Here is a 26,703-nt window from a genome sequence, read left to right as displayed (position 1 = left end):
TGACTTTGGTAGTATTAAAGCTCTTTGGTATCACTTGGTCTAATATTTTTTTTGTCAAAGACAGATACCTTCATGTTGGAATTCAGAAATATGGTCCTGCTTGGATCAAGATTCTAAAATTTCAGATTTCTAGTATCTGCAAAATAATGCAGATACTAGAAATCTGAAATAAAAATAGAAATTGCTACAGGTCATGCAGCTTCTATAGAAACTGAACACAGCAAACATTCCTGCTTAATGTCCCTTCAGAAGGCAATGAAGTGGTTTGGAGCCAAGCAAACCTAGCAAAAATCAAACTGTCTGCTTATGACTCTGTTACAGAGCCAATTTATACAGCAGACCACCGTTAATGATGCCTTCCATCCTTTAGCTGATGAGTACAAGATGACTGTTTCAGTACAAATTAACCAGATTGGATTTCTCCTGCCTTTTATGAACTTGAGATAACCGGGACATACTGCTGAGTAGGTGGCACTGTGGTCTCTACTGGAACAGTTTGGCTAGAATTACAGATAGTTCTGAAGCTGAACTCTTCAGTTCTTCATCTGGAATGCACTACTTGAATTATATTTTCTCTGCAACTGCAACACATTCTGCATTTTTTTCTTTCTACCACCCTGATATACTTTTACATGGAATGATCTCTGAATGGCAAACAAAAACTTTAAATTTGGTTTTAAAAGAACCAACCAGTTCCCTTCCACCACCACCCTCCACCATCTGGCAAAATAGGTCCTCACCTGCAACAACTTTTCCTTCAGCTCCTCCAACTTTCTCCAGACTCAAAGGTAGCCATGGGCATTTGCATGGACCCCAGCTAAACCTACCTCTTCATAAGTTACGCAGAACTGTGCACATTCAAAGCCTTCCCTGATTATACTCCCCAACTCTTCCTCCGCTACATCGATGACTGAACTGGTGCTGCTTCCTGCATCCACGCTGAGCTTGCCAATTTCAACAATTTTGCCTCTAACTTCCACCCTTCCCTTAAATTCACTTGGTTCTTTATAACAGCTCCATCTCCTTTATCCAGCTATCTCCATCACTGGAGACAAACTGTCCACTGACATCTTTTATCAACCTACTAATTTGCATGGCTTTCTCGACTATACCTCTTCCCACCCGATCCCTCTTCACAGCCCCTTCGTCTCTGCTGTATTTATTCCAGGATGTGGCATTCCATTCCAGGACATCCTCCTTCAAAGAACAAGACTTTCCTTCCTCCACCATTGATGCTGCCCTCACCCACATCACCTCCACTTCCCAAACATCTGCGTTCAGCCCATTTTCCCACCGCCTCAACAGTGATGGAGTTCTCCTTGTCCTTACCTACCACCCCATGAGCCTCCGCATCCAATACAATATCCTCTCAACCTCCGCCATCTCCAAAGGGATCTTACCACCAAACATATCTTTACCCCCCCCACCTCCACTTTTTGCAGGAATTGGTCCCTGATTCCCTTGTCTATTCGTCGCCTCCCACTTCTCTCTTTCCCGATACTTATGCCGGTAAGCGGACAATGTGCTACACCTGACCATTCACCTGCTCCATCACTTCCAATCACGACCCCAAACAGCTCTTCAAGGTGAGGCAACACTTCACCTGCGAATCTGCTGGAATCGTTTATTGCGTCTGATGCCCCCGATGTGTCCTCCTCTACATTAGTGAGATCTGCTGTAATTTGGGGGACCATTTCAAAAGACAATAAGTGCAGGAGTAGGCCAGTCGGCCTTTCAACCCAGCACCGCCATTCACTGTGATCACGGCTGATCATCCACAATCAGTACCCCGCTCCTGCCTTCTCCCCATATCCTTTGACTCCACTATCTTTAAGAGCTCTATCTAATTCTTTCCTGAAAGCATCCAGAGAATTGGCCTCCACTGCCTTCTGAGGCAGAGCAGTCCACAGATCCACAACTCTCTGTGTGAAAAAGTTTTTCCTCAACTCTGTTCTAAATGGCCTACCCCTTATTCTTAAACTGTGGCCTCTGGTTCTGGACTCCCCCAACATCGGCAACATGTTTCATGCCTCTAGCGTGTCCAATCCCTTAATAATCTTATATGTGTCAATCAGATCCCCTCTCATCCTTCTAAATTCCAGTGTATACAAGCCCAGTCGCTCCAATCTTTCAACATATGACAATCCCGCCATCCCGGGAATTAACCTCGTGAACCTACGCTGCGCTCCCTCAATAGCAAGAATGTCCTTCCTCAAATTTGGAGACCAAAACTGCACACAGTACTCCAGGTGGGGTTGCGCCAAGACCCTGTACAACTGCAGAAGGATCCCTCTGCTCCTATACTCAACTCCCCTTGTTATGAAGGCCAACATGCCATTAGCTTTTATCACTGCCTATTGTACCTGTACACTTACTTTCAGTGACTGATGAACAAGGACACCCAGATCTCGTTGTACTTCCCCTTTTCCTAACTTGACACCATTCAGATAGTAATCTGCCTTCCTGTTCTTGCCACCAAAGTGGATAACCTCACATTTATCCACATTAAACTGCATCTGCCATGCATCTGCTCACTCACCCAACCTGTCCAAATCACCTCGCATTCTCCTAACATCCTCCTCACATTTCACACTGTCAACCGGCTTTGTGCCACCTGCAAATTTGCTAATGTTACTCTTAATCCCTTCATCTAAATCATTAATGTCTATTGTATGTTGTAAGTAGCTGCGGTCCCAGCACCGAGCCTTGTGGTACCCCACTAGTCACTGTCTGCCATTCTGAAAGGGACCCGTTATCCATACTCTTTGTTTCCTGTCTGCCAAACAATTTTCTATCCATGTCAGTATCCTACCACCAATACCATGTGCTCCAATTTTGCCCACTAATCTCCTATGTGGGACCTTATCAAAGGCTTTTTGACAGTCCAGGTACACTACATCCACTGGCTCTCTCTTGTCCATTTTCATAGTTACATCCTCAAAAAAATTCCAGAAGATTAGTCAAACATGATTTCCCCTTTGTAAATCCACGCTGACTCGGACTGATCCTGTTACTGCTATCCAAATGGTGCCGCTATTTCATCTTTTATAATGGACTCCAGCATCTTCCCCACAACTGATGTCAGGCTAACTGTTCTATAATTGCTTGTTTTCTCTCTCCCTCCTTTCTTAAAAAAAAAAGTGGGATAAAATTAGCTACCCTCCAATCCACAGGAACTGATCCTGAATCTATAGAACACTGGAAAATGATTACCAATGTGTCCACGATTTCTGGAGCCACCTCAAGTACCCTGGGATGCAGACCATCAGGCCCTGGGGATTTATCACCCTTCAGTCCCTTCAGTCCCATCCGTCTATCCAACACCATTTTCTGCCTAATGTGAATTTCCTCCAGTTCCTCCGTTACCCTAGGTCCTCTGGCCACTATTACATGTGGAGATTGTTTGTGTCTTCTCTAGTGAAGACAGATCCAAAGTACCTGTTCAACTTGTCTGCCATTTCTTTGTTCCCCATAATAAATTCACCCGTTTCTGTCTTCAAGGGCCCAACTTTAGTCTTAACTAATTTTTTCCTCCTCACATACCTAAAGAAGCTTTTACTATCCTCCTTTATATTCTTGGCTAGCTTACCTTCATACCTCATCTTTTCTCCCCGAATTGTCTTTTTGTTATCTTCTGTTGCTCCTTAAAAGTCTCCCAATCCTCTGGCTTCCCACTCATCCTTGCTATGTTATACTTCTCTTTTATTTTTATACTGTCCTTGACTTCCCTCGTCATCCACGGTCGCCCCTTAACTCCCCTTAGAATCTTTCTTCCTCTTTGGAATGAACTGATCCTGCACCTTCTGTATTATTCCCAGAAATACCTGCCATTGTTGTTCCACTGTCATCCCTACTAGGGTATCTTTCCAGTCAACTTTGGCCAGCTCCTCCCTCATGGCTTCATAGTCCCCTTTGTTCAACTGTAACGCTGACACTTCTGATTTTCCCTTCTCCCTCTCAAATTGTAGATTAAAAGTAATCATATTATGGTCACTACCTCCTAATGGCTCCTTTACCTAGAGTTCCCTTATAAAATCTGGTTCATTACACAACACTAGATCTAGAATTGCCTTCTCCCTGGTAGGCTCCAGTACAAGCTGCTCCAAGAACCCATCTCGGAGGCACTCCACAAACTCCCTTTCTTGGGGTCCTTTCTTGGGAACCTGATTCCTCCAGTCTACCTGCATGCTGAAATGCCCCATAACAACTGTAGCATTACTTTTGTGATATGCCAATTTTAACTCTTGCCAATTCAACTTGCACCCTATATCCAGGCTACTGTTTGGGGACCTGTAGATAACTCCCATTAGAGTCTTTTTACCCTTACAATTTCTCAGTTCTATCCATACTGACTCTACATCTCCTGATTCTATGTCACCCCTCATAAGGGACTGAATTTCATTCCTCACCAACAGAGCCACTCTGCCCACCTGTCTGTTCTTTCGATAGGACGTATACCCTTGAATATTCATTTCCCAGCCCTGGTCCTCTTGCGGCCATGTCTCTGTTATTCCTACAACATACTTGCCGATTTCCAACTCAGCCTCAAGCTCATCCACTTTATTTCTTATACTTCATGCATTCATATATAATACTTTTAATCCGTTACTCCCCTCACCTGTCACATTGATTCCTATTGCACTTGGCCATACTCTTCGATCCCTTCCTGAGCTTTCTGCCCCGTTAATTCTACTGTCTTTCTTAACTTTTCTTATTCTCTCTTTCCCTTTAACTACAACCTTATATTTCCAGTTCGTCTCCTCCACCCCCACTACTTAGCTTAAACAAACCCGTGTAGTAGTGGCAAACCTGCCTGCTAGAATGCTGGTCCCTTGCCTGTTAAGGTGCAACCCCTCTCTTTTGTACAATTCATCCTTACCCCAAAACAGATCCCAGTAGTCTGAGACTCTAAATCCCTGTTCCTTGCACCAGCTCCTCAGCCACACATTCAGATCCCCCATCTCCCTGTTCCTGTCCTCTCCAGCACGGGGAACTGGAAGCAAACCAGAGATAACCACCCTGGAGGTCCTGCTTTTCAGCCTTCTTCCGAGTTCTCTGAAGTCACGCTGCAGAATTTCTTTCCTCTTCTTCCCTTCGTCATTTGTGCCGACCTGCACTACAACTTCCCGCTGTTCACCTTCACCCTTGAGGATGCCCTGCAATCGGTCTGTGATGTCCTGGATCCTGGCACCAGGGGGCAACACACCATCCTTAAATCCCGCCTGTTGCCGCAGAAACCCCTTTCTGTACCTCTCACTATGGAGTCCCTTACTACCATGGCTTTGCCTGACGTCTGTCTGCTCGGCTTTGCTTCAGAGCCAATTTTTTGACTCGCAGACCTGTCCACCTCTCAGACTGGCAGTGTTTTCTGTCCCGACAGCTTCCAAGAGGGTGAACCTGTTTTCAAGAGGTACATCCCCCAGGGTCTCCTGTACTCCAAGCATCCATCCCTTCCTCATCGTCACCCCCACCCCCCTTCCGGTATCTTCGGTGCAACAATCTCACTGTAGGTCCTGTCCAGAAAACTCTCAGTTTCCTGGATGAACCTGAGGTCATCCAGTTGCTTCTCCAGCACCCCAACACGGTCCTTCAGGAGCTGAACCTGGACACACTTCCCACAGTTGTAGCAGCCAGAGGCACCATCAACGTCTCTGACCTCCCACATCATGCAAGCAGCACACTGAATCAGTTTACCTGTCATTTCTTCACCACTTCTCACCCTCTCCAACTGTGGCGTAGTCTCCTCCCTCAGCCTCCTCGCCAAAGACTCCCACTTTTCTCACAAGGCACTTCCCTCAACAAGGCCGCTCCCCTAGAGCAACCTTTCATTGTCTGATAGATTGACTAATTCATTTCACTTGCTGCACCTCTGCCGACCTTGAAGGTATGTGTTGCTGGCTGGTCCCAACCGGTTTTTAAATCAACTGCTCCTGAAAACAACAAAAAAAAGACTCCCAAAAGCTTACCTTCTCAGCCAATCCCCACACTCACTCCTTCACTTGCCACACGTCTGCTGACCTTGAAGGCAGAGCACCTCCACTCCATCCATCAAAAGTAGAACTATCCAATGGCCGAACATTTTAATTCCAATTCCTATTCTGACATGCCAGTCCATGGCTTCCTCATGTGTCAAGATAAGGCCACCTTTAGGGTGGAGGAGCAACACCTTATATTCCATCTGGGTAGCCTCTAACCTGTTGACATGAATATTGATTTCTCCTTCCAGAAAGAAAATTTCCCTCCCTCTCCCCTCTTCTTCTATTCCCCACTCTGGTTTCTTACCTCTGCTCACCTGCCTATCACTTTCCCTGGCATCACACAAAATGCTGAAGGAACTCAGCTGGCCAGACAGCATCTATGGAAAAGAGTAAACAGTCAACGTTTCAGGCCGAGACCCTTCATCAGGACTCCCTGGGTCCACTCCTCCTTCCCTTTCTCCATTGGTCTACTCTCCTCTATCAGATTCCTTCCTCTCCGGTCTTTCCTACCCACCTGACCTTACCTATCACCTTCTGGCTATCCTCTTTCCCCTCCTCCCACCTTTTTATTCTGGCGTCTTTCCCCTTCCTTTCCAGTCCTGAAGAAGGGTCTCAGCCCAAAACGTTGATTGTTTACTCATTTCCATAGATGCCTGTTCCTCCAGCATGCTGTGCGTGTTGCTTTGGATTTCCAGTATCTACAGACTTCCGTCACGTTTATGAAAAGCTTTTCACTGTTATCCTAATATAGATGACAAAAATAAAGCAATGTTGTCCAATCCCATAGCTTTTACTACACCAAGTACAGGTGTCCCCCGCTTTACGCCACTTCGCTTTTACGAAAGAACTATATTAGTACCTGTTTTCGCTAACCGAAAGAGGATTTGTGCTTTTACAAAAAAAAAAGACACCCGCTTTAAACTTGTGTTTACCCTGAGAAAGACTGTCATGACCGTGAAGCCTTGCGCGGCGCGGGCAGGTGTGTGCGCATGCGTGTATGTGCCCATTGTTTTCTACAAATCAGTTTTGGCTGAATCTTCCCTATTCTGTTAAGTGAAACTACACTGTACATACATTATTTCTCCTTTATATAGGCTGTGTATTTATTGTATCATTCCTGCTTTTGCTATATGTTAGTGTTATTTTAGGTTTTATGTACTATTTGGTAGGTTATTTTTTGGGTCTGGGAATGCTCAAAAACTTTTCCCATATAAATTAATGGTAATTGCTTCTTCGCCATTTCGGCTTACGAACGGTTTCATCGGAACGCTCTACCTTCGGATAGCAGGGAAACCTGTATCCGAAGCGATTTCTTGATATCACATGCAGTGAATTAACTTTGGCTGGAGATCTTCAGAGGAAGCACAGGTGAATCATTAACTTAGCATTTGGCTAAATGTGATTTCAAATGCTTTATTCTTCTCTCTCTTTTCCTCTCAAGTCAAGTCGCTTTTTATTGTCATTTTGGCCATAAACTGCTGGTACAGTACACAGTAAAAACGAAACAACGTTCCTCCAGGACCATGGTGCTATATGAAATAACACAAAACTACACTCGACTAAGTGAGACAACACAAGGTTACACTAGACCACAGACCTACACAGGACCACATAAAGTGCACAAAACAGTGCAGGGCAGTACAACAAATAAACAAGACAATAGGCACAATAGAGGACAAATTACAATATAATAATAAATGATGTAGATGTCAGTCTAGTCTCTGGGTATTAAGGAGACTGATGGCTTGGGGGAAGAAACTATTGCACAGTCTGGTCATGAGAGCCTGAATGCTTCGGTACCTTTTGCCAGATGGCAGGAGGGAGAGGAGTTTGTATGAGGGGTGCGTGGGGTCCTTCACAATGCTATTGGCTTTACGAGTGCAGCGTGTAGTGTAAATGTCTGTAATGGCGGGAAGAGAGACCCCAATGATCTTCTCAGCTGACCTCACTATCCGCTGCAGAGTCTTGCAATCCGAGACAGTGCAATTCCCGAACCAGACAGTGAAGCAGCTGCTCAGGATGCTCTCAATACAACCTCTGTAGAATGTGGTGAGGATGGAGGCTCATGCTAGACCCTACCAATCCTCAGGACATAGATGTTCTCTGATCTGTTTCCAATTAGCTGTTCGCAAACCCATCACCACTCCCAGCAGAATATGGCAAGTCCGGAGATATTTTTATTTGATCCATGAGACATAGGAGGTGTTTAAATAAATACATGATTGCCACTTACTGGCAGATAGCTGTATGTATTCACATGACAAATATATAATTAAAAATCAGTCCCTCAAGTCCTGTTACTTTAATTGTGAAATAAATGTTTTAAAAGGAAAAGAACACAGGAAGTATGAATTCTCTTACAAATAAGTGCCAAAATTGTGATGCTTGGTCAACAATCCAAATTAGCTCAGTCTGTTCCTCCACGGATGGTGCCAGAGTTGATCAATATTTCCAGTAATTGTTTCTCTATCCATCACAATAAAAATATTTAGATAAGCATACAAACAAAACCAAATGTTGAGTCAACTTTTAATACAAAAGGATGGAAATTTAAAAAATAGAATTTTACTGCAATTATGCGGGGTTTTGGTGGGTCCAAAACTTGACCAACGCACACAACTTTTACCACCTTCTCTATAAGAGGTTATAACTGCCCCAGAAGGTTCAGTATATAACTTCAGTTCTTGGCATAAAGCATGGAAACAGGCCCTTCAGCCCAGGTGCTCCATGCCCACTGAGATTCCTATCTAAGACTCTCCCCATCAGCATGTGGCTGGACCACATCCCTCCACTGACCTCTCCACTACTGGTAGAGGTCAATGGCACAAAAAAGTTGAGAACCTCTGCTCTAAATATTTCCTATCCAGGTACCCAAGTTTTATTAAATGTTGTTAAAGTAATTGCCTCAACTACTTCCTCTTACAACTCATTCTATATACTCACCACTCTGTGTGGGGGAAACAAAATAAAATTACTCCTCGGGGCCCTATTAAATCTCTTCCCTTTTACCTATCAAGAACTTAAGGGCATTAAGCAAAGGCCTTCAAGTTCTTGATCCCAAATACAAGGAGAATGTATGCATTCACCCCATCTATGCCCCTCTTATATACTTCTATAATATCACTTGTCATTCTCCTATGCTCCAATGGAAAAAAAAATCCCAACCTGTTCAACTTCTCTCCATAACTCAGTCCATGTCCCGGAAACATCACAAGTATCCTCTACATTCTTTCCAACTCGACCATACCCAAAACTGAACACAATGCAATATGCCAAACACAACCTCTGGTTCAATTCCAACTTTCTATACTCTGTGCTGGGAAAAAAAATATTTCATCCCTGTTGATATTACAGGCCAAAGGATAGCCAAAATTAAATCCAATGCACAAATCTACTCCAGACATCTTCCAGAACTTAATAGTACTCTTTACAGAAATAAAAACATAAAGTATGGGAGATGAACGAGTTGCAACAAAAAAAAGCTATTTGAAAAGGAAGATACAAGGATATTGTTTCCTCACACTCCAAACTCTAATCTGTAAGGAAATCGCAATGGGACAGAGGAATTTCTTTCAAGGTCCGTGAACCATCTTCCTGGGTGCTTTTATAACATTCAACGTCTAAGAACTAAATTTAGGACATACAGAAATAATGATAAAGTACAGAGCAGGCACGAGGAGCAACATAACCCACTATTATTCGTTACAATAGTTCTATCTTATTTGAACATTCATAGTTAATTAGAAATGTTTTCTCCACACAATACAGACTTCCTGACAAAAAAACTAGGTGGCGGCGAAGAGTGAGAGAACATAAACACCAGGCTCTGAAAACATATGTAGCCCAGCACTCGCGAAAAGAAGGCAAAAGATTGGCGTGGGGAATAAGTACTTCCAACATTTTTTTTTACAGCGACTCTCCTGCCAGAGACGCCCAGACGTCCTCGCATCGGCTGTGCCCGCTCCCTCAGGCCATACGGCCTACCCATTAACTACAACGGTTCGGGCTCGGCCCTGGCCCTAGGCCTAGTCCTCCGGCCTGTCTGTCACGATTCAGTCCCGACATCCCAAGACCACGTCCGAGGATGCCCGTGGCCCTCGGCACCAGTACTCACCAGCCGTGCTCCAGCCGCCACCAGTCCGACTCTAATCCTGAGCCGCCATTTTGCGCAGAGCACAGCTTCAGGCCGCCGCCCCCTGCTTCCCCTTAAGTGCCCGCCGATCACTCGGTCGGTCCGGCTATCAGCCCGTCTAGCCTTCCAATGCTCACACGCCCTGCACCGTCTGCAATCCGGGGCCCAGGGCTAGCACCACTCCGACAGTCCGAGCCCGACCGCTCCCCACCCGCGACACCGCCAGCAATCCGGGGACTACAACTGCGACTGCGCGGCACGGCCTCCCCGCACGCAGCCAACGACGCGGGGGCAAAAGCAAAACCCGGACAGCGGAACCTGGTCGAGGGGTGGACAGGAGATGTGTAATGCAGTGTGGAGGGGTGAAATGGAGTGTGGAGGGAGGAGAGAGGTAGGTGTGGAGTTGGGGAGGGAGGGGAGAGGTAGGTGTGGAGTTGGGGAGGGAGGGGAGAGGTAGGTGTGGAGTTGGGAGGGAGGGGAGGGAGGGGAAGGAGGGGAGGGGAGGGAGGGGAAGGAGGGGAGGGAAGGGAGGGGAAGGAGGGGAGGGAGGGGAGGGGAGGGAGGGGAGGGGAGGGGAGGGGAGGGGGGGAGGGGGGAGGGGGGGAGGGGGGAGGGGGGGGGGGGGGGAGGGGGGAGGGGGGAGGGAGGGAGGGAGGGGGGAGGGGGGGGGGGGGGGGAGGGGGGGGGGGGGGGGGGGAGGGGAGGGGAGGGGAGGGGGGGGGGGGGGGGGGGGGGGGGGGGGGGGGGGGGGGGGGGAGGGGGGGGGGGGGGGGGGGGGGGGGGGGGGGGGGGGGGGGGGGGGGGGGGGGGGGGGGGAGGGGGGGGGGGGGGGGGGGGGGGGGGGGGGGGGGGGGGGGGGGGGGGGGGGGGGGGGGGGGGGGGAGGGGGGGGGGGGGGAGGGGGGAGGGAGGGAGGGGGGGGGGGGGGAGGGGGGGGGGAGGGGGGAGGGGGGGAGGGGGGGGGGAGGGAGGGGGGGGGGGAGGGGGGAGGGGGGGGGGGGGAGGGGGGGGGGGGAGGGAGGGGGGGGAGGGGGGAGGGAGGGGGGAGGGGGGAGGGGGGGGGGGGGGAGGGGGGGGGGGGGGGGGGAGGGGGGGGGGGGGGGGAGGAGGGGGAGGAGGGGGAGGAGGGGGGAGGAGGGGGAGGGGGGGGAGGGGGGAGGAGGGGGGGGGGGGGAGGGGGGGGGGGGAGGGGGGGGGGGGGGGGGGGGGGGGGGGAGAGGGAGGGGAGGGGGGAGGGGGGGGAGGGGGAGGGAGGGGGGAGGGGAGGGGAGGGGGAGGGAGGGGGGAGGGGAGGGGAGGGGGAGGGAGGGGGGAGGGGAGGGGAGGGGGAGGGAGGGGGGAGGGGAGGGGAGGGAGGGGGGAGGGGGGGAGGGGGGAGGGGAGGGGGGGGGGGGGAGGGGAGGGGAGGGAGGGGGGGAGGGGAGGGGAGGGGGAGGGGAGGAGGGGAGGGGGGGGAGGGGAGGGGGGAGGGGGGAGGGGAGGGGAGGGGGGGAGGGGGGGGGAGGGGAGGGGGGGGGGGGGGAGGGGGAGGGGGGAGGGGAGGGGAGGGGAGGGGAGGGAGGGGGGGGGGGGGGGGAGGGGAGGGGAGGGGGGGGGGGGGAGGGGGAGGGGAGGGGGGGGAGGGGAGGGGAGGGGAGGGGGGGGAGGGGAGGGGAGGGGAGGGGGGGAGGGGAGGGGAGGGGAGGGGGGGGGGGGAGGGGGGGGAGGGGGAGGGGGAGGGGGAGGGGGAGGGGGGAGGGGGAGGGGGAGGGGGGAGGAGGGGAGGGGAGGGGGGAGGGGAGGGGGGAGGAGGAAGGGGAGGAAGGGAGGGGGGGGTAGGAAGGGGTGGGAGGTGAGGAAGGGAGGGGGGGAGGAAGGGGTGCGGGGGAGGAACAGAGGGGAGGGGGGAAGGGAGGGGAGGAAGGGAAGGGGAGAGGAAGGGAGGAGAGGAAGTGAGGGGGAGGGGGGAGGGGAGGGGGGAGGAGGGGAGGAAGGGAAGGGAGGGGGAAGGGAGGCTAGGAAGGGGGGAGGGGAGGAGGAGATGTGGAGTTTGGAGGGAGGGGAGGGGGAGATGTGGAGTTTGGAGGGAGGGGAGGGGAGGGGGAGATGTGGAGTTTGGGGGGAGGGGGAGATGTGGAGTTTGGGGGGAGGGGAGGGGGAGATGTGGAGTTTGGGGGGAGGGGAAGGGGAGATGTAGGGTTTGGAGGGAGGGGAGGAGAAGATGCGGAGTTTGGAGGGAGGGGAGGGGGAGATGTGGAGTTTGGAGGGAGGGGAGGGGGAGATGTGGAGTTTGGAGGGAGGGGAGGGGAGGGGGAGATGTGGAGTTTGAGGGGAGGGGAGGGGGAGATGTGGAGTTGGGAGGGGAGGGGGAAGGGAGGGGAGGGAGGGGGGAAGGGAGAGGGGGGAGGGGGAGGGAAAGGGGAGGGGAGGGAGGGGGGAGGGGGAGGGAAAGGGGAGGGGAGGGAGGGGGGAGGGGGAGGAGGGGAGGGGGGAGGGGGGGAGGGGAGGGGAGGGGGGAGGGAGGGGAGGGGAGGGGGGGGGGGGGGGGGGGGGGGGGGAGGGGGGGAGGGAGGGGAGGGGGGAGGGGAGGGGGGAGGAGGGGGGAGGGGAGGGGGGAGGAGGAAGGGAGGGGAGGAAGGGGAGGAAGGGAGGGGAGGGTAGGAAGGGGTGGGAGGTGAGGAAGGGAGGGGGGGAGGAAGGGGTGCGGGGGAGGAACGGAGGGGAGGGGGGAAGGGAGGGGAGGAAGGGAAGGGGAGAGGAAGGGAGGAGAGGAAGTGAGGGGGAGGGGGAAGGGAGGGGAGGGGGGAGGAGGGGAGGAAGGGAAGGGAGGGGGAAGGGAGGCTAGGAAGGGGGGAGGGGAGGAGGAGATGTGGAGTTTGGAGGGAGGGGAGGGGGAGATGTGGAGTTTGGAGGGAGGGGAGGGGAGGGGGAGATGTGGAGTTTGGGGGGAGGGGGAGGGGAGGGGAGGGGGAGGGAAGGGGGAGGGGGGAAGGGAGGGGAGGGGGGAGGGAAGGGGGAGGAGGGAGGAGGAGAGGGGAGGGGAGGGGGAGGGAAGGGGGAGGGGGGAGGGAAGGGGGAGGGGGGAGGAGGAAGGGAGGGGAGGGAGGGGGGAGGGGGAGGGGAGAGGGGAGGGAGGGGAGAGGGGAGGGAGGGAGGGGAGGGGGGAAGGGAGGGGAGGAAGGGAGGAGAGGAAGTGAGGGGGAGGGGGGAAGGGAGGGGAGGGGGAGGGGGGAAGGGAGGGGAGGGGGAAGGGAGGGGAGGCTAGGAAGGGGGGGAGGGGAGGAGGAGATGTGGAGTTTGGAGGGAGGGGAGGGGGAGATGTGGAGTTTGGAGGGAGGGGAGGGGAGGGGGAGATGTGGAGTTTGGGGGGAGGGGAGGGGGAGATGTAGGGTTTGGAGGGAGGGGAGGAGAAGATGCGGAGTTTGGAGGGAGGAGAGGGAGGGAGGGGGGGGAGGGGAGGGAGGGAGGGGGGAGGGGAGGGAGGGGAGGGAGGGAGGGGGAGGGGAGGGAGGGAGGGGAGAGGGGGAAGTGGGAGGGAAGGGGGAGGGGAGGGAGGGGGAGGGGGGAGGGGAGGGGGAGGGGGGAGGGGAGGGGGGGAGGGGAGGGAGGGGAAGGGGAGGGGAAGGGGAGGGGAGGGGGGAGGGGGAGGGAGGGGGAGGGGAGGGGGAGGGAAGGGGGAGGGGGAGGGAAGGGGAAGGGGAGGGGAGAGGGAAGGGGAGGGGAGAGGGAAGGGGGAGGGGGGAGGAGGAAGGGAGGGGAGGGGAGGGAGAGGAGGAAGGGAGGGGAGGGGAGGGAGGGGAGGAAGGGAAGGGAGGGGGAAGGGAGGGGAGGGGAGGCTAGGAAGGGGGGGAGGGGAGGAGGAGATGTGGAGTTTGGAGGGAGGGGAGGGGGAGATGTGGAGTTTGGAGGGAGGGGAGGGGAGGGGGAGATGTGGAGTTTGGGGGGAGGGGAGGGGGAGATGTGGAGTTTGGGGGGAGGGGAGGGGGAGATGTGGAGTTTGGGGGGAGGGGAGGGGGAGATGTAGGGTTTGGAGGGAGGGGAGGAGAAGATGCGGAGTTTGGAGGGAGGGGAGGGGTAGATGTGGAGTTTGGAGGGAGGGGAGGGGGAGATGTGGAGTTTGGAGGGAGGGGAGGGGAGGGGGAGATGTGGAGTTTGGGGGGGGGAGATGTGGAGTTTGGAGGGGGGAGGGGAGGGGGAGATGTGGAGTTTGGAGGGGGGAGGGGAGGGGGAGATGTGGAGTTTGGAGGGGGGAGGGGAGGGGGAGATGTGGAGTTTGGAGGGGGGAGGGGAGATGTGGAGTTTGGCGGGAGGGGAGGCGGAGATGTGGAGTTTGGAGGGAGGGGAGGGGAGGGGGAGATGTGGAGTTTGGACGGAGGGGAGGGGGAGATGTGGAGTTTGGAGGGAGGGGACGGGAGTGGGAAATGTGGAGTTTGGAGGGGCAGATGTGGAGTTTGGAGGGAGGGGGAGGGGAGGGGAAGATGTGGAGTTTGGAGGGAGGGGAGGGGGAGATGTGGAGTTTGGAGGGAGGGGAGGAGGAGATGTGGAGTTTGGAGGGAGGGGAGGGGGAGATGTGGAGTTTGGAGGGAGGGAGGGGAGTGGGAAATGTGGAGTTTGGAGGGGCAGATGTGGACTTTGGATGGAGGGGAAGGGGAGATGTGGAGTTTGGAGGGGCAGATGTGGAGTTTGGAGGGAGGGGAGGGGGAGATGTGGAGTTTGGAGGGGCAGATGTGGAGTTTGGAGGGAGGGGAGGGTGAGATGTGGAGTTTGGGGGGAGGGGAGGGGGAGATGTGGAGTTTGGAGGGAGGGGAGATGTGGAGTTTGGGGGAGGGGAGGGGGAGATGTGGAGTTTGGGGGGAGGGGAGGGGGAGATGTGGAGTTTGGAGGGGGGAGGGGAGATGTGGAGTTTGGAGGGGGAGGGGAGATGTGGAGTTTGGAGGGAGGGGAGGGGGAGATGTGGAGTTTGGAGGGAGGGGAGGGGAGGAGGAGATGTGGAGTTTGTAGGGGGGAGGGGAGGCTGAGATGTGGAGTTTGGAGGGGGGAGGGGAGGGGGAGATGTGGAGTTTGGAGGGGGGAGGGGAGATGTGGAGTTTGGCGGGAGGGGAGGCGGAGATGTGGAGTTTGGAGGGAGGGGAGGGGGAGATGTGGAGTTTGGAGGGAGGGGAGGGGGAGATGTGGAGTTTGGAGGGAGGGGAGGGGAGTGGGAAATGTGGAGTTTGGAGGGGCAGATGTGGAGTTTGGAAGGAGGGGGAGGGGAAGATGTGGAGTTTGGAGGGAGGGGAGGGGGAGATGTGGAGTTTGGAGGGAGGGGAGGGGGAGATGTGGAGTTTGGAGGGAGGGGAGGGGGAGATGTGGAGTTTGGAGGGAGGGGAGGGGGAGATGTGGAGTTTGGAGGGAGGGGAGGGGAGTGGGAGATGTGGAGTTTGGAGGGGCAGATGTGGAGTTTGGAGGGAGGGGGAGGGGAGGGGAAGATGTGGAGTTTGGAGGGAGGGGAGGGGGAGATGTGGAGTTTGGAGGGAGGGGAGGAGGAGATGTGGAGTTTGGAGGGAGGGGAGGGGGAGATGTGGAGTTTGGAGGGAGGGGAGGGGAGTGGGAGATGTGGAGTTTTGAGGGGCAGATGTGGAGTTTGGATGGAGGGGAAGGGGAGATGTGGAGTTTGGAGGGGCAGATGTGGAGTTTGGAGGGAGGGGAGGGGGAGATGTGGAGTTTGGAGGGGCAGATGTGGAGTTTGGAGGGAGGGGAGGGGGAGATGTGGAGTTTGGGGGGAGGGGAGGGGGAGATGTGGAGTTTGGAGGGAGGGGAGATGTGGAGTTTGGGGGGAGGGGAGGGGGAGATGTGGAGTTTGGGGGGAGGGGAGGGGGAGATGTGGAGTTTGGAGGGGGGAGGGGAGATGTGGAGTTTGGAGGGGGGAGGGGAGATGTGGAGTTTGGAGGGAGGGGAGGGGGAGATGTGGAGTTTGGAGGGGGAGGGGAGATGTGGAGTTTGGAGGGAGGGGAGGGGGAGATGTGGAGTTTGGAGGGAGGGGAGGGGAGGAGGAGATGTGGAGTTTGTAGGGGGGAGGGGAGGCTGAGATGTGGAGTTTGGAGGGGGGAGGGGAGGGGGAGATGTGGAGTTTGGAGGGGGGAGGGGAGATGTGGAGTTTGGGGGGAGGGGAGGCGGAGATGTGGAGTTTGGAGGGAGGGGAGGGGGAGATGTGGAGTTTGGAGGGAGGGGAGGGGGAGATGTGGAGTTTGTAGGGAGGGGAGTGGGAAATGTGGAGTTTGGAGGGGCAGATGTGGAGTTTGGAGGGAGGGGAGGGGAAGATGTGGAGTTTGGAGGGAGGGGAGGGGCAGATGTGGAGTTTGGAGGGAGGAGAGGGGGAGATGTGGAGTTTGGAGGGAGGGGAGGGGAGTGGGAGATGTGGAGTTTGGAGGGGCAGATGTGGAGTTTGGAGGGAGGGGAAGGGGAGATGTGGAGTTTGGAGGGATGGGAGGGGGAGATGTGGAGTTTGGAGGGGCAGATGTGGAGTTTGGAGGGGCAGATGTGGAGTTTGGAGGGAGGGGAGGGGGAGATGTGGAGTTTGGGGGGAGGGGAGGGGGAGATGTGGAGTTTGGAGGGAGGGGAGGGGAGATGTGGAGTTTGGAGGGAGGGGAGGGGAGGGGAGATGTCGAGTTTGGGGGAGGGGAGGGGGAGATGTGGAGTTTGGGGGGAGGGGGAGGGGAGATGTGGAGTTTGGCGGGAGGGGAGGCGGAGATGTGGAGTTTGGAGGGAGGGGAGGGGAGGGGTAGATGTAGAGTTTGGAGGGCGTGGAGGGGAGGGGGAGATGTGGAGTTTGGGGGGAGGGGAGTGGGAAATGTGGAGTTTGGAGGGAGGGGAGGGGGAGATGTGTACTTTGGGGGAGGGGAGGGGGAGATGTGGAGTTTGGAGGGGGAGGGCAGTGGGAGATGTGGAGTTTGGAGGGGGAGGGGAGATGTGGAGTTTGGCGGGAGGGGAGGCGGAGATGTGGAGTTTGGATTGAGGGGAGGGGAGGGGGAGATGTGGAGTTTGGAGAGCGGGGAGGGGAGGGGGAGATGTGGAGTTTGGAGGGAGGGGAGGGGAGTGGGAAATGTGGAGTTTGGAGGGGCAGATGTGGAGTTTGGAGGGAGGGGAAGGGGAGATGTGGAGTTTGGAGGGGTAGATGTGGAGTTTGGAGGGAGGGGAGGGGAGGGGGAGATGTGGAGTTTGGAGGGGCAGATGTGGAGTTTGGAGGGAGGGGAGGGGGAGATGTGGAGTTGGAGGGAGGGGAGGGAGAGATGTGGAATTTGGAGGGAGGGGAGGGGGAGATGTGGCATTTGGAGGGAAGGGAGGGGGAGATGTGGAGTTTGGAGGAAAGGGAGAGGGGGGACATGTGGAGTTTGGAGGGAGGGGAGGGGGAGATGTGGAGTTTGGAGGGATGGGAGGGGGAGATGTGGAGTTTGGAGGAAAGGGAGAGGGGGGAGATGTGGAGTTTGGAGGGAGGGGAGGGGGAGATGTGGAGTTTGGAGGGAGGGGAGGGGGAGATGTGGAGTTTGGAGGGAGGGGAGGGGGAGATGTGGAGTTTGGAGGGAGGGGAGGCGGAGATGTGGAGTTTGGAGGAAGGGGGGAGATGTGGAGTTTGGAGGGGAGTGGGAGTTGTGGAGTTCGGAGGGAAGGGGGAGATGTGGAGTTTGGAGGGAGGGGAGGGGGAGATATGGAGTTTGGAGGGAGGGGAGGTGTAGATGTGGAGTTTGGAGGGGAGGGGAGATGTGGATATAGGAGGGAGGGGAGGGGGAGATGGGATGGAGCGTGGAGGGAGGGAGGAGGGGGAATGGGATGGAGCGAGGAGGGAGAGATGGGATGGAGAGGGGAGGGAGGAGGGGGAGATGGGATGGAGTGTGGAGGGGGGGAAGGAAGGGGGAAATGTGGAGGAAAGGGAGGGGGTGATGTGGAATGGAGGGTGGGTATTTGTGGAATTCCACTATTCCCTTGTCCATTCTTCCCTCCAGGCACTTATCCTTGAACACAGCCTCAGTGCTACACCTGCCCATGCACCTTCTCCCTCACCTCCATGCAGTACCCCAAATAGTCCTTGCAGGTGAGGCAACATTTCACCTGAAAATTTGCTGTGGCCGTGTATTGTGTCTTGTGCTTCACCATCCCATCTACCTCTATCACAACTTTCAAAGAATAATATTCCTGCACTTCTTGGTCTCTTTGCTCTGCGACAGTCCTCAGAGCCCAAACATTTACTATGCAAGTCTTACTAAATTCGGTCCGCCATTCTTCAGTCCACTGACTCATTGTAATTTATATAGGTTTCTTCACTGTACACTGTAACACCAATTTTAGTGCCATCCATATTTCAAATACTACATTATGTCCTGGTCATTCTGGGACAGGAAAGATGTAGTTAAACTGGAAAGAGTGCAGAGAAGATTGCTAGGACTAGAGTCATAGTCATTGAAAAGTACAGCACAGAAACAGGCCCATCAGCCTATCTAGTCTGTGCTGAACCAATTAAACTGCATACTCCAGATGGCAGATGGAGTTCAACCCAGATAGGTGTGAGGTCGTTCATTTTGGTCGGTCAAATATGATGGCAGAATATAGCATTAATGGCAAGACTCTTGGCAGTGTGGAGGATCAGAGGGATCTTGTGGTCCGAGTCCATAGGACAGTCAAAGCTGCTACCCAGGTTGACTGTGTGGTTAAGAAGGCATACGGTGCATTGACCTTCATCAATCGTGGAGTGAGTTTAAGAGTCGAGAGGTAATATTGCAGCTATATAGGACCCTGGTCAGACCCCATTTGGAGTACTGTGCTCAGTTCTGGTCGCCTCACTACAGGAAGGACTTGGAAACCACAGAAAGGGTGCAGAGGAGATTTACAAGGATGGTGCCTGGATTGGGGAGCATGTCTTATGAGAATAAGTTGAGTGAACTCAGCCTTTTCTCCTTGGAGCGACAGAGGAAGTGAGGTGACCTGATAAAGGTATACAAGATAATAAGAGGCATTGATGGTGTGGATAGTCAGAGGCTTTTCCCCAGGGCTGGAATGGCTAACACGAGAGGGCATATTTTTAAGGTGCTTGGAAGTAGGTACAGAGGAGATGTCAGGGGTAAGTTTTTTATGCAGAGAGTGGTGAGTGCGTGGAATGGGCTGCCGGCGGCAGCGGTGGAGGAAGAATCGATAGGGTCTTTTAAGAGACTCCGGGATGAATACATGGAGGTTAGAAAAATAGAGGCCTATGGGTAAAGCCCCTAGGTAGTTCTAAGGTTAAGACATGTTCAGCACAGCTTTGTGGGCCAAAGGGCCTGTATTATGCTGTGGGTTTTCTATGTTACTCCCATTGACCTGAACTAGTACCACAGCCTTCCATACCCCTACTATCCAAACTTCTCTGAAACTTTGAAATCCATGGAAAAATAAACATTCTCGACTAAATAAAGTTCATCTTCAAAAAACTAAAAAGAATGGAGGTTTAGCTTTACCAAATTTTAGGTTTTTTTTATAGGGCAGTCAATTTATGAAATCTTACGTTTTGGTCGTATTATATTAACCGTGAGGACGGTACGATATGGGTTTCTTTAGAAGCTAACTCTGTTAAGATATTTTCTATCATTTCTCTTCTTGGATCCTCACTTCCTTTATCCTTAAGTAAATTAACTGATAATTTGGTAGTTAAACATACTTTGAGGATCTGGGTACAATTTAGAAAATATTTTGGTTTAATGGGATTTTCTCTTTCAAGTCCCATTTTTTCTATCCCTCTATGACCAATCCAGTTTTTAAAGAATGGGATAGATTGGGTATTAAATGTTTCTAGGATTTGTTTGTTCGAGGAAGTCTCTTTTTGTTTGAGCAATTGTCAGCTAAATATAGCTTACCAAAAACCCACTTTTTCCGATATCTACAAATTAGAGATGTTCTGCGTTCTCTACTATATTCATTTCCTAATAGTCCCGGTAAGGACTTATTAGATGTAATTTCTAATTTGAAACCCTTTCATAATGGTTCAATATCCAATATTTATGGCATGTTGTTGGGAATGAAACGTTGCTGAACACATTTGACAAACTCTATCTCATCTAGTCCTTTTACTGCATAGAAATCCCGGTCAATAAGTGGAAAGTTAAAATCATCTAAAACGACTTTATGTTTCTTGCAACAGTCTGCGTCTGCGATCTCTCTGCAAATTTGTTCCTTTAAATCCCTCACTGTTTGGTGGTCTATAGTATAGTTCTGCTAATGTGGTCATACCTTTCTTATTTCTCAGTTCCACCCATAAAACCTCATTAGACAAGTTTTCCATTTTGTTATGATGGAGAACTGCCATGACATTTTTCCTGACTAGTAGCGCCACCCCTCCTCCCTTAATCACTCTGTCATGTCTAAAACAGAACCCTGGAATATTGAGCTGCCAGTCCTGCCCCTACCGCAAACAAGTCTCAATGTCATAATTGCAGGTATTATTCCAAGGCCTGAGCTCATCGGCCTTTTCTACGATACTTCTTGCATTGAAGTACACACAGCTCAGGACACAGCTCACATCATGCTCAACCTTTTGGTCTCTGACTTTGTCTGAGTCTCCCCAACCTCTCCACTATCTGTCCTGGCATGCTGGTTTCAATCCCCCTGCAACTCTAGTTAAACCCCACCGTGCAGCACTGGCAAGCATGTCCTCTGGGACAGTAGTCCCCCTCCAGTTTAGGTGCAAACCGTCTTTTCTGCATAGGTCCCACCTTCTATGGCAGAGGGCCCAATGATCCAAAAATCTTTTACCTTCCCTCCTACTCAAACTGCTTAGCCTTCCTTTTTCTGACCTCACTAGCATGTGGCATGGGTAGCAATCCTGAGATCAGAACCCCACAGGTTCCACCTATCTCCCTAAACTCACTTTGCAGAGTTCACCAGCAACTTTGATGTGTGTTGCTTGAATTTCCAGCATCTGCAGAATTCCTGTTGTTTGCAGAATCTTGTCTCTCTTCCTCCCTATGTCATTGGACCACGACCTCTGGCTATTCACCCACCCACTTAAGAATGCTGAGGACTCTATACAAGATGTTGTAAACCCTGGCACCTGGGAGGCAACACAGCATCCATGAATCTTGAACTTGTCCAAGAACCTCCTTTCTGTTCCCCTAAATAACCACAGCTCGCCTCTTCTCTCTCCTTCCTTTCTGAATCACAGAGTGGGTCTCAGTGGCAGAGACCTGACTGCTGTGTCTTTCCTCTGTTAGGTCATACCCCGACAGTATCCAAAGTGATATGCCTGTTGTTTATGGGGATGGCCATGGAGGTACTTTGTACTGGCTCCTAAACCCCTTTCCCCTTGCTGACTGTCATCCTGCAACTTGGGTGTAACTTCTCAATATGTCCTATCTATCACCCCTTTAACCTCCCAATTGATCCAGAGTTTATCCAGTTCCAGCTCCAAACTCCTTAACACAGAGTGTTAGAAGCTACATACAGCTGGACTCCTAATGCCTTCACCATCATTTTGGGAGATTTTAACTAGGCCAGTCTGAAAAATCACTAAGCAATTATCATCAATAGATCACTTGCAGTGCTAGAGGAAACAATACACTGGACCACTGTTACACCACTATCAAGAATGCCTATCGTGCTATTGCACACCCTCACTTTGGGAAGTCTGATCACCTGGCTGTACTTCTACTCCCAGACTGCAGCACCAGTCGTGAGGACCAAGAAGGTACGGACAAGGGAATTACAGGAGCGCCTACAGGACCGCTTTGAATCGGTGGACTGAACTGTATTCAGGGATTCATCTTTGAACCTGGATGAGTACGCTGCAGTTGTTAGTGACTTCATTAAAACCTGTGTGGATGAGTGTGTGCCTACAAAGTCTTGCTGTACATTCCCAAACCAAAAGCCGTGGATGAACCAGAAGGTACATTGTCTGCTGAAGACTAGATCTGTGGATTCAAGTCTGGAGACCCGGGCCTGTACCAGAAAACCAGGTATGATTTGCGGAGGGCTATTTCAAGAGCGAACGAGGTTGGAGGTGACATCGGATGTACAGGACTGAAAGAAGCTGCAGAGGGTTGTAAATTTAGTCAGTTCCATTTTCAGAATCAGAATCAGGTTTATTATCACCAGCACGTGACGTGAAATTTGTTAACTTCGTAGCAGTGGTTCAATGCAATACGTAATATGGAAGAAAAAAAGTAATAGTAAATAGATAAGTAAATCTTATTCAGTATACTTTATACAGTATATGTATATTGAATAGATTAAAATTTGTGCAAAAAACAGAAATACTATATATTAAAAAAAGTGAGGTGGTGTCCAAGGGTTCAATGTCCATTTAGGAATCAGATGGCAGAGGGGAAGAAGCTGTTCCTGAATCACTGAGTGTGTGCCTTCAGGCTTCTGTACCTCCTACCTGATGGTAACAGTGAGAAAAGGGCATGCCCTGGATGCTGGAGGTCCTTAATAATGGATGCTGCCTTTCTGAGACACCGCTCCCTGAAGATGTCCTGGGTACTTTGTAGGCATTGAATGCTTGACCACTACCTCACATTTTTAACATACATTTCTGTTTTTTGCACATTTTTAAAAATTCTATTCAATATGCATCTACTGTAATTGATTTACTTATTTTTTTTCTTTCTTCTATATTATGTATTGCATTGAACTGCTGCTGCTAAGTTAACAAATTTCACGTCACATGCCGGTGATAATAAACCTGATTCTGATTCAGATTCTGGATGCACTTCTTGCATTTGCAGTTGTCCAGGACACTTGAGGTCTCCTTGCCTTCCCACATCCCACAAGAGGAATATTCTACTATCCTTCCTGCCTGGCAGCTCTATTGTTCTACCTGAGCAAACACTCAGAAGGAAGAAGGGTGCTGGGCGAGGGGGGTTAAAACTCTATGTACAGCTTTTCAATGATTTCAGGTTCTCTGGCGCCTATCATCTTATTTTCACTATGGATGTCCAGTCCCTCAACACCTCCATCCCCCACCAAAAAGGCCTTAAAGCTCTCCGTTTTTATTTCTGGACACCAAACCTCTCCTCTGCCCAGCAGAACTTGTCCTCACTCTAAATAATTTCTCCTTTGGCTCCTCCCACTTCCTTCAAACAAATGGTTTAGCAATGGGCACTCACATGGGTCCCAGCTATGCCTGCCTGTTTGTTGGCTACGTGGAACAGCCTGTGTTCCAAGCCTACATTAGTGACCGTTCTGCACTTTTCCTAAGCTACATTGACTGCATTGGTGCTGCTTCCTGCACCTGTGCTGAACTTGTTGACTTCATCCACTTTGCCCCCCTTTCCCAACATCAACGCTACCCTCAACCACATCTCTTCCATTTTATGCACATCTGCTCTTACCCCATCCTCCAGGCTCTCTATCAGGGATAGGGTTCGTCTTGTCCTCACCTCCCACCCCACCAGCCTCCGCTTCTAGCACATAATTCTCCGCGATTTCCACCATCCCCAATGGGATCCCACCACCAAGCATATATTTCCCTCCCCCCAACTTTCTGTTTTCCGTAAGGATCGTTCTCTACGTGACTCCCTTGTCCATTCATTCCTCCCCACCGATCTCCCTCCTGGCACCTATCCTTGCAAGCGGAACAAGTACTACACCTGCCCCTCACTTCCTCCCTCATTACCATTCAGGGCCCTTAGCAGTCCTTCCTTCCAGGTGAGGCAACACTTTACCTGTGAGTCTGTTGGGGTAATATACTGTGTCTGGTGTGGTCTCCTGTATACCGATGAGACCCGACGTAGACTGGGAGACGCTTCGCCAAGTACCTGGTTGCCAGAAAAAAGCGGAATCTTCCAGTGGCTTTCCATTTTAATTCCACTTCCCATTCCCATTCTAATATGATTATCCATAGCCTCCTCCACTGTTGTGACGAGGCCACATTTAGGTTGGAGGAACAACGCTTTATATTCCGTTTGGGTAGCCCCCAACCTGCTGGCATGAACATCGATGTCCGGTAATGCCCCCCACCCCCCTCCTTTACCATTTTCCTCCCCTTTTCCGTCTCACCGTATTTCCTTGCCCGCCCAGAGCTTCCCTCTGGTGCTCCTCCCCTCTTCTTTCTTCCATGGCCTTTTGTCTCTTTCATCAATTCACTTTCTTGCTCTTTACTTCATCCCCTCTCCCTTCTGGTTTCACCGATCACCTGAGCCTGGCGGAACTGTCGTGTCGGTCCGTGGAGCGAGCCGGAATGTCGGGTAGGCGGACCGGTTGCTGTGAAGATGGTGGAACTGTACTACCTTTTCGCTCCCGCTTTGGTTTTGCTTTGTTTATGGATCCGACACATTTATGGCGAACAATTCGTTGATCCAGAACCTGCTGCCATTGGGGCTGAGGATCAGGCGGCCCAGAGGCGGGGGACGGCGACTTTGCTGATTACCGCTCACCCCGACGACGAGTGCATGTTTTTCGCGCCAGCCGTGCTCCGCTTAGCGGCCCGTGGACCCTTCTACCTGCTCTGTCTCTCCACAGGTCAGTACAGACCCGAGGAACCGAACGTCCTCCTGCTCCTGCTGCATAACCAGCCCGTGCTAACACTGGAAACAAAGACTCACTCTTAGTTAACCACAGAACAAAGAACAGTACAGCACAGCACAGGAAAAGGCTCTTTGACACTCAATGTTGTGCCGAGCTAAATAAATTAGTAATACAATGCCCAAATAAATAAATCCCTTCTGCCTACACAATATCTATATCGTTACATTTCCTGCATATTCATGTGCCCACGTAAGAGCCCCTTGAACGCCTTTATTTTATTTGCCTCCGCCACATTCGAGTCACTCACTGTTTTGCAATGTTCAGTAATATCGCAAATAGTTTTATTAAGCATTCTTAGCCATTTACATAATTCTTTACAGGTTATATGTTAAAAAGTATATGAATGGCATACGTCATCATGCCACCATGTCAGATCCGTGAGTCTCCCTTAAAGTAAAAACAAAACTAAGACAAATTCCCAGCTCTGCGTTTTAGCTTTCAATTAGTTTTTGTGCTTTGGAGTTACAAAACATTACGCCCGCTGTGTTTAAAAGAAATGCCACATACATCTCCTTTAGGCTCACCCCCCTTACCTTAAATGCATGTACTCTTGTATTAGACATTCCAACCATGGGAAAAGTAACTGGCTGTCTACTATGCCTCCCATAATTTTATAAACCTCTATCAGATCTCCCCTCAGCCTCTGCCACTCTGGAGGAAACAATTTAAGTTTGTCCTACCTCTCCTCATAGCACATACTCTTTAATCCAGGCAGCATCCTGATAAACCTCCTCTGAACCCCCTTCAAAACCTCACCAACTTTCCTATAATAGGGTAAATAGAACTGAATGCAATACTTCAGATGTATTCTAACAGGAGTTTTATTATGCTGCACCATACAGTAAATTCTCCGCTCTTGAATTCAGTTCTTCAACTAATTCTATATGCTTTCTTTACCACCTTAGCAACCTGTGTAGGCACAGGAGCTATGAACTTGATCATCAACACTTTTAAGGGTCTTGCCCTTAACAATGTACTATCTCTGTACATTTGATCTCCCAAGTGCAACACTTCAAATTTTGCTGGGTAAAGTTCCATCTGCCATTTCTACATGCATATTTGCAAATGATCTATATACTCCTGTATCCTTTGCCAGTCTTCTGCAGGATTCAGAACACCACCAATCTTTCTATTGTCTGCAAACTCACTAATCTACCCATCCATGTTTTCATGAAGAGGTCACAGTACAGATCATCGTGGAACTCCACCAGTCACCGACCTCCATCGGGAAAAGTCCCATTGACCACTACCCTCTGTCTTCTCTGGATAAGCCAATTCCGAATCCAAATGTCCAATTCTCCGTGTATCCCATGGATATTCATCATCTCACTCTTCTGGATGGGTCTACCATGTGGGACCTTATCAAATGACTGACTAAAATCCATGTGGACAACATCCACGGCTGTACCTTAATCAATCACCTTCGTTATCTCCTTGAAAAAAACTGTCAAGTTAGTAAGACACGACTTGCTCTGCGCAAAGCCATACTGACTATCCTTATTAAAGCCATTGTTGTCCAATTGCAAATAAATCCTATCTTTAAGAATCCTCTCCAGTGACTTCCCAACCATCAATGTGAGGTCAACTGGTTTATTTCCAAGTTTATCCCTGTTTCCCATCTTAAGTATTGGAACAACATGAGCTATCTAACAGTCTTCCAGGACTTCACCTGTGATTAGAAGGCACACAGAAATGTTGGTCGAGGACCCAGCAACTCATCTCTTGCCCCTCTCAACCACCTGGGGACTTAAACACCAATAGCAAATTGGTACATTGCATACCTTCACATCCTTCTTGGTAAATATTGATGTACAGTAATAATTTAGGACCTTATTCACATCCTCTGCCTTGTTTCCTCCTTTAGCCTTGAGTGGTCCTATCTGTTCCCTAGTTGTTGTCTTGCTCTTGATGTATGTATAGAATGTCATGGATTCTCTCTATTTCTTCTTACCAAGGACTTTTCATGGTCCTTCCTGACTTCCTAATTACCTTCTTGAGTTCTTTTTCTGGATTCTTTACAATCTTCAAGGGCTCTATTTGATTCTACCTCCCTAAACTTTACATACTTCTTTTCCTTCTTGACTAAACT

The 26,703-nt window shown here is 51.5% G+C and overlaps 2 protein-coding genes across 18 annotated transcripts in view; one reads left to right on the top strand and one right to left on the bottom strand.

Moving 5' to 3' along the window:
* The window catches only part of ncor1 (nuclear receptor corepressor 1), a 337,051-nt gene extending 312,831 nt beyond the window's left edge, over window positions 1-24,220 (bottom strand). For 6 of the 15 annotated variants that reach the window (XM_063031053.1, XM_063031057.1, XM_063031060.1 and 3 more), the window contains exon 1: window positions 10,093-10,403. The gene's annotated coding sequence lies outside the window, so the exon portion shown is untranslated. Of the gene's footprint in view, window positions 1-8,339; window positions 8,408-10,092; window positions 10,423-24,086 lie in introns of those variants that run through there. The other 9 variants (XM_063031065.1, XM_063031064.1, XM_063031061.1 and 6 more) reach the window with 6 other exon arrangements.
* The window catches only part of pigl (phosphatidylinositol glycan anchor biosynthesis, class L), a 183,847-nt gene continuing 181,280 nt past the window's right edge, over window positions 24,137-26,703 (top strand). Inside the window, exon 1 of one of the 3 annotated variants that reach the window (XM_063031072.1) lies at window positions 24,137-24,548. In XM_063031072.1, the coding sequence (XP_062887142.1) occupies window positions 24,299-24,548 (250 nt within the window). In that variant the 5' untranslated portion in view covers window positions 24,137-24,298. The remainder of the gene's footprint in view (window positions 24,549-26,703) is intronic. The other 2 variants (XM_063031070.1, XM_063031073.1) reach the window with 2 other exon arrangements.

This window comes from Mobula hypostoma, chromosome 23 (genome assembly GCF_963921235.1).
Source record: "Mobula hypostoma chromosome 23, sMobHyp1.1, whole genome shotgun sequence".
Taxonomy (NCBI): Eukaryota; Metazoa; Chordata; class Chondrichthyes; order Myliobatiformes; family Myliobatidae; genus Mobula; species Mobula hypostoma.
Note: the sequence above shows the minus strand (reverse complement) of the source record. Positions and strands in the feature narration are given on the sequence as shown.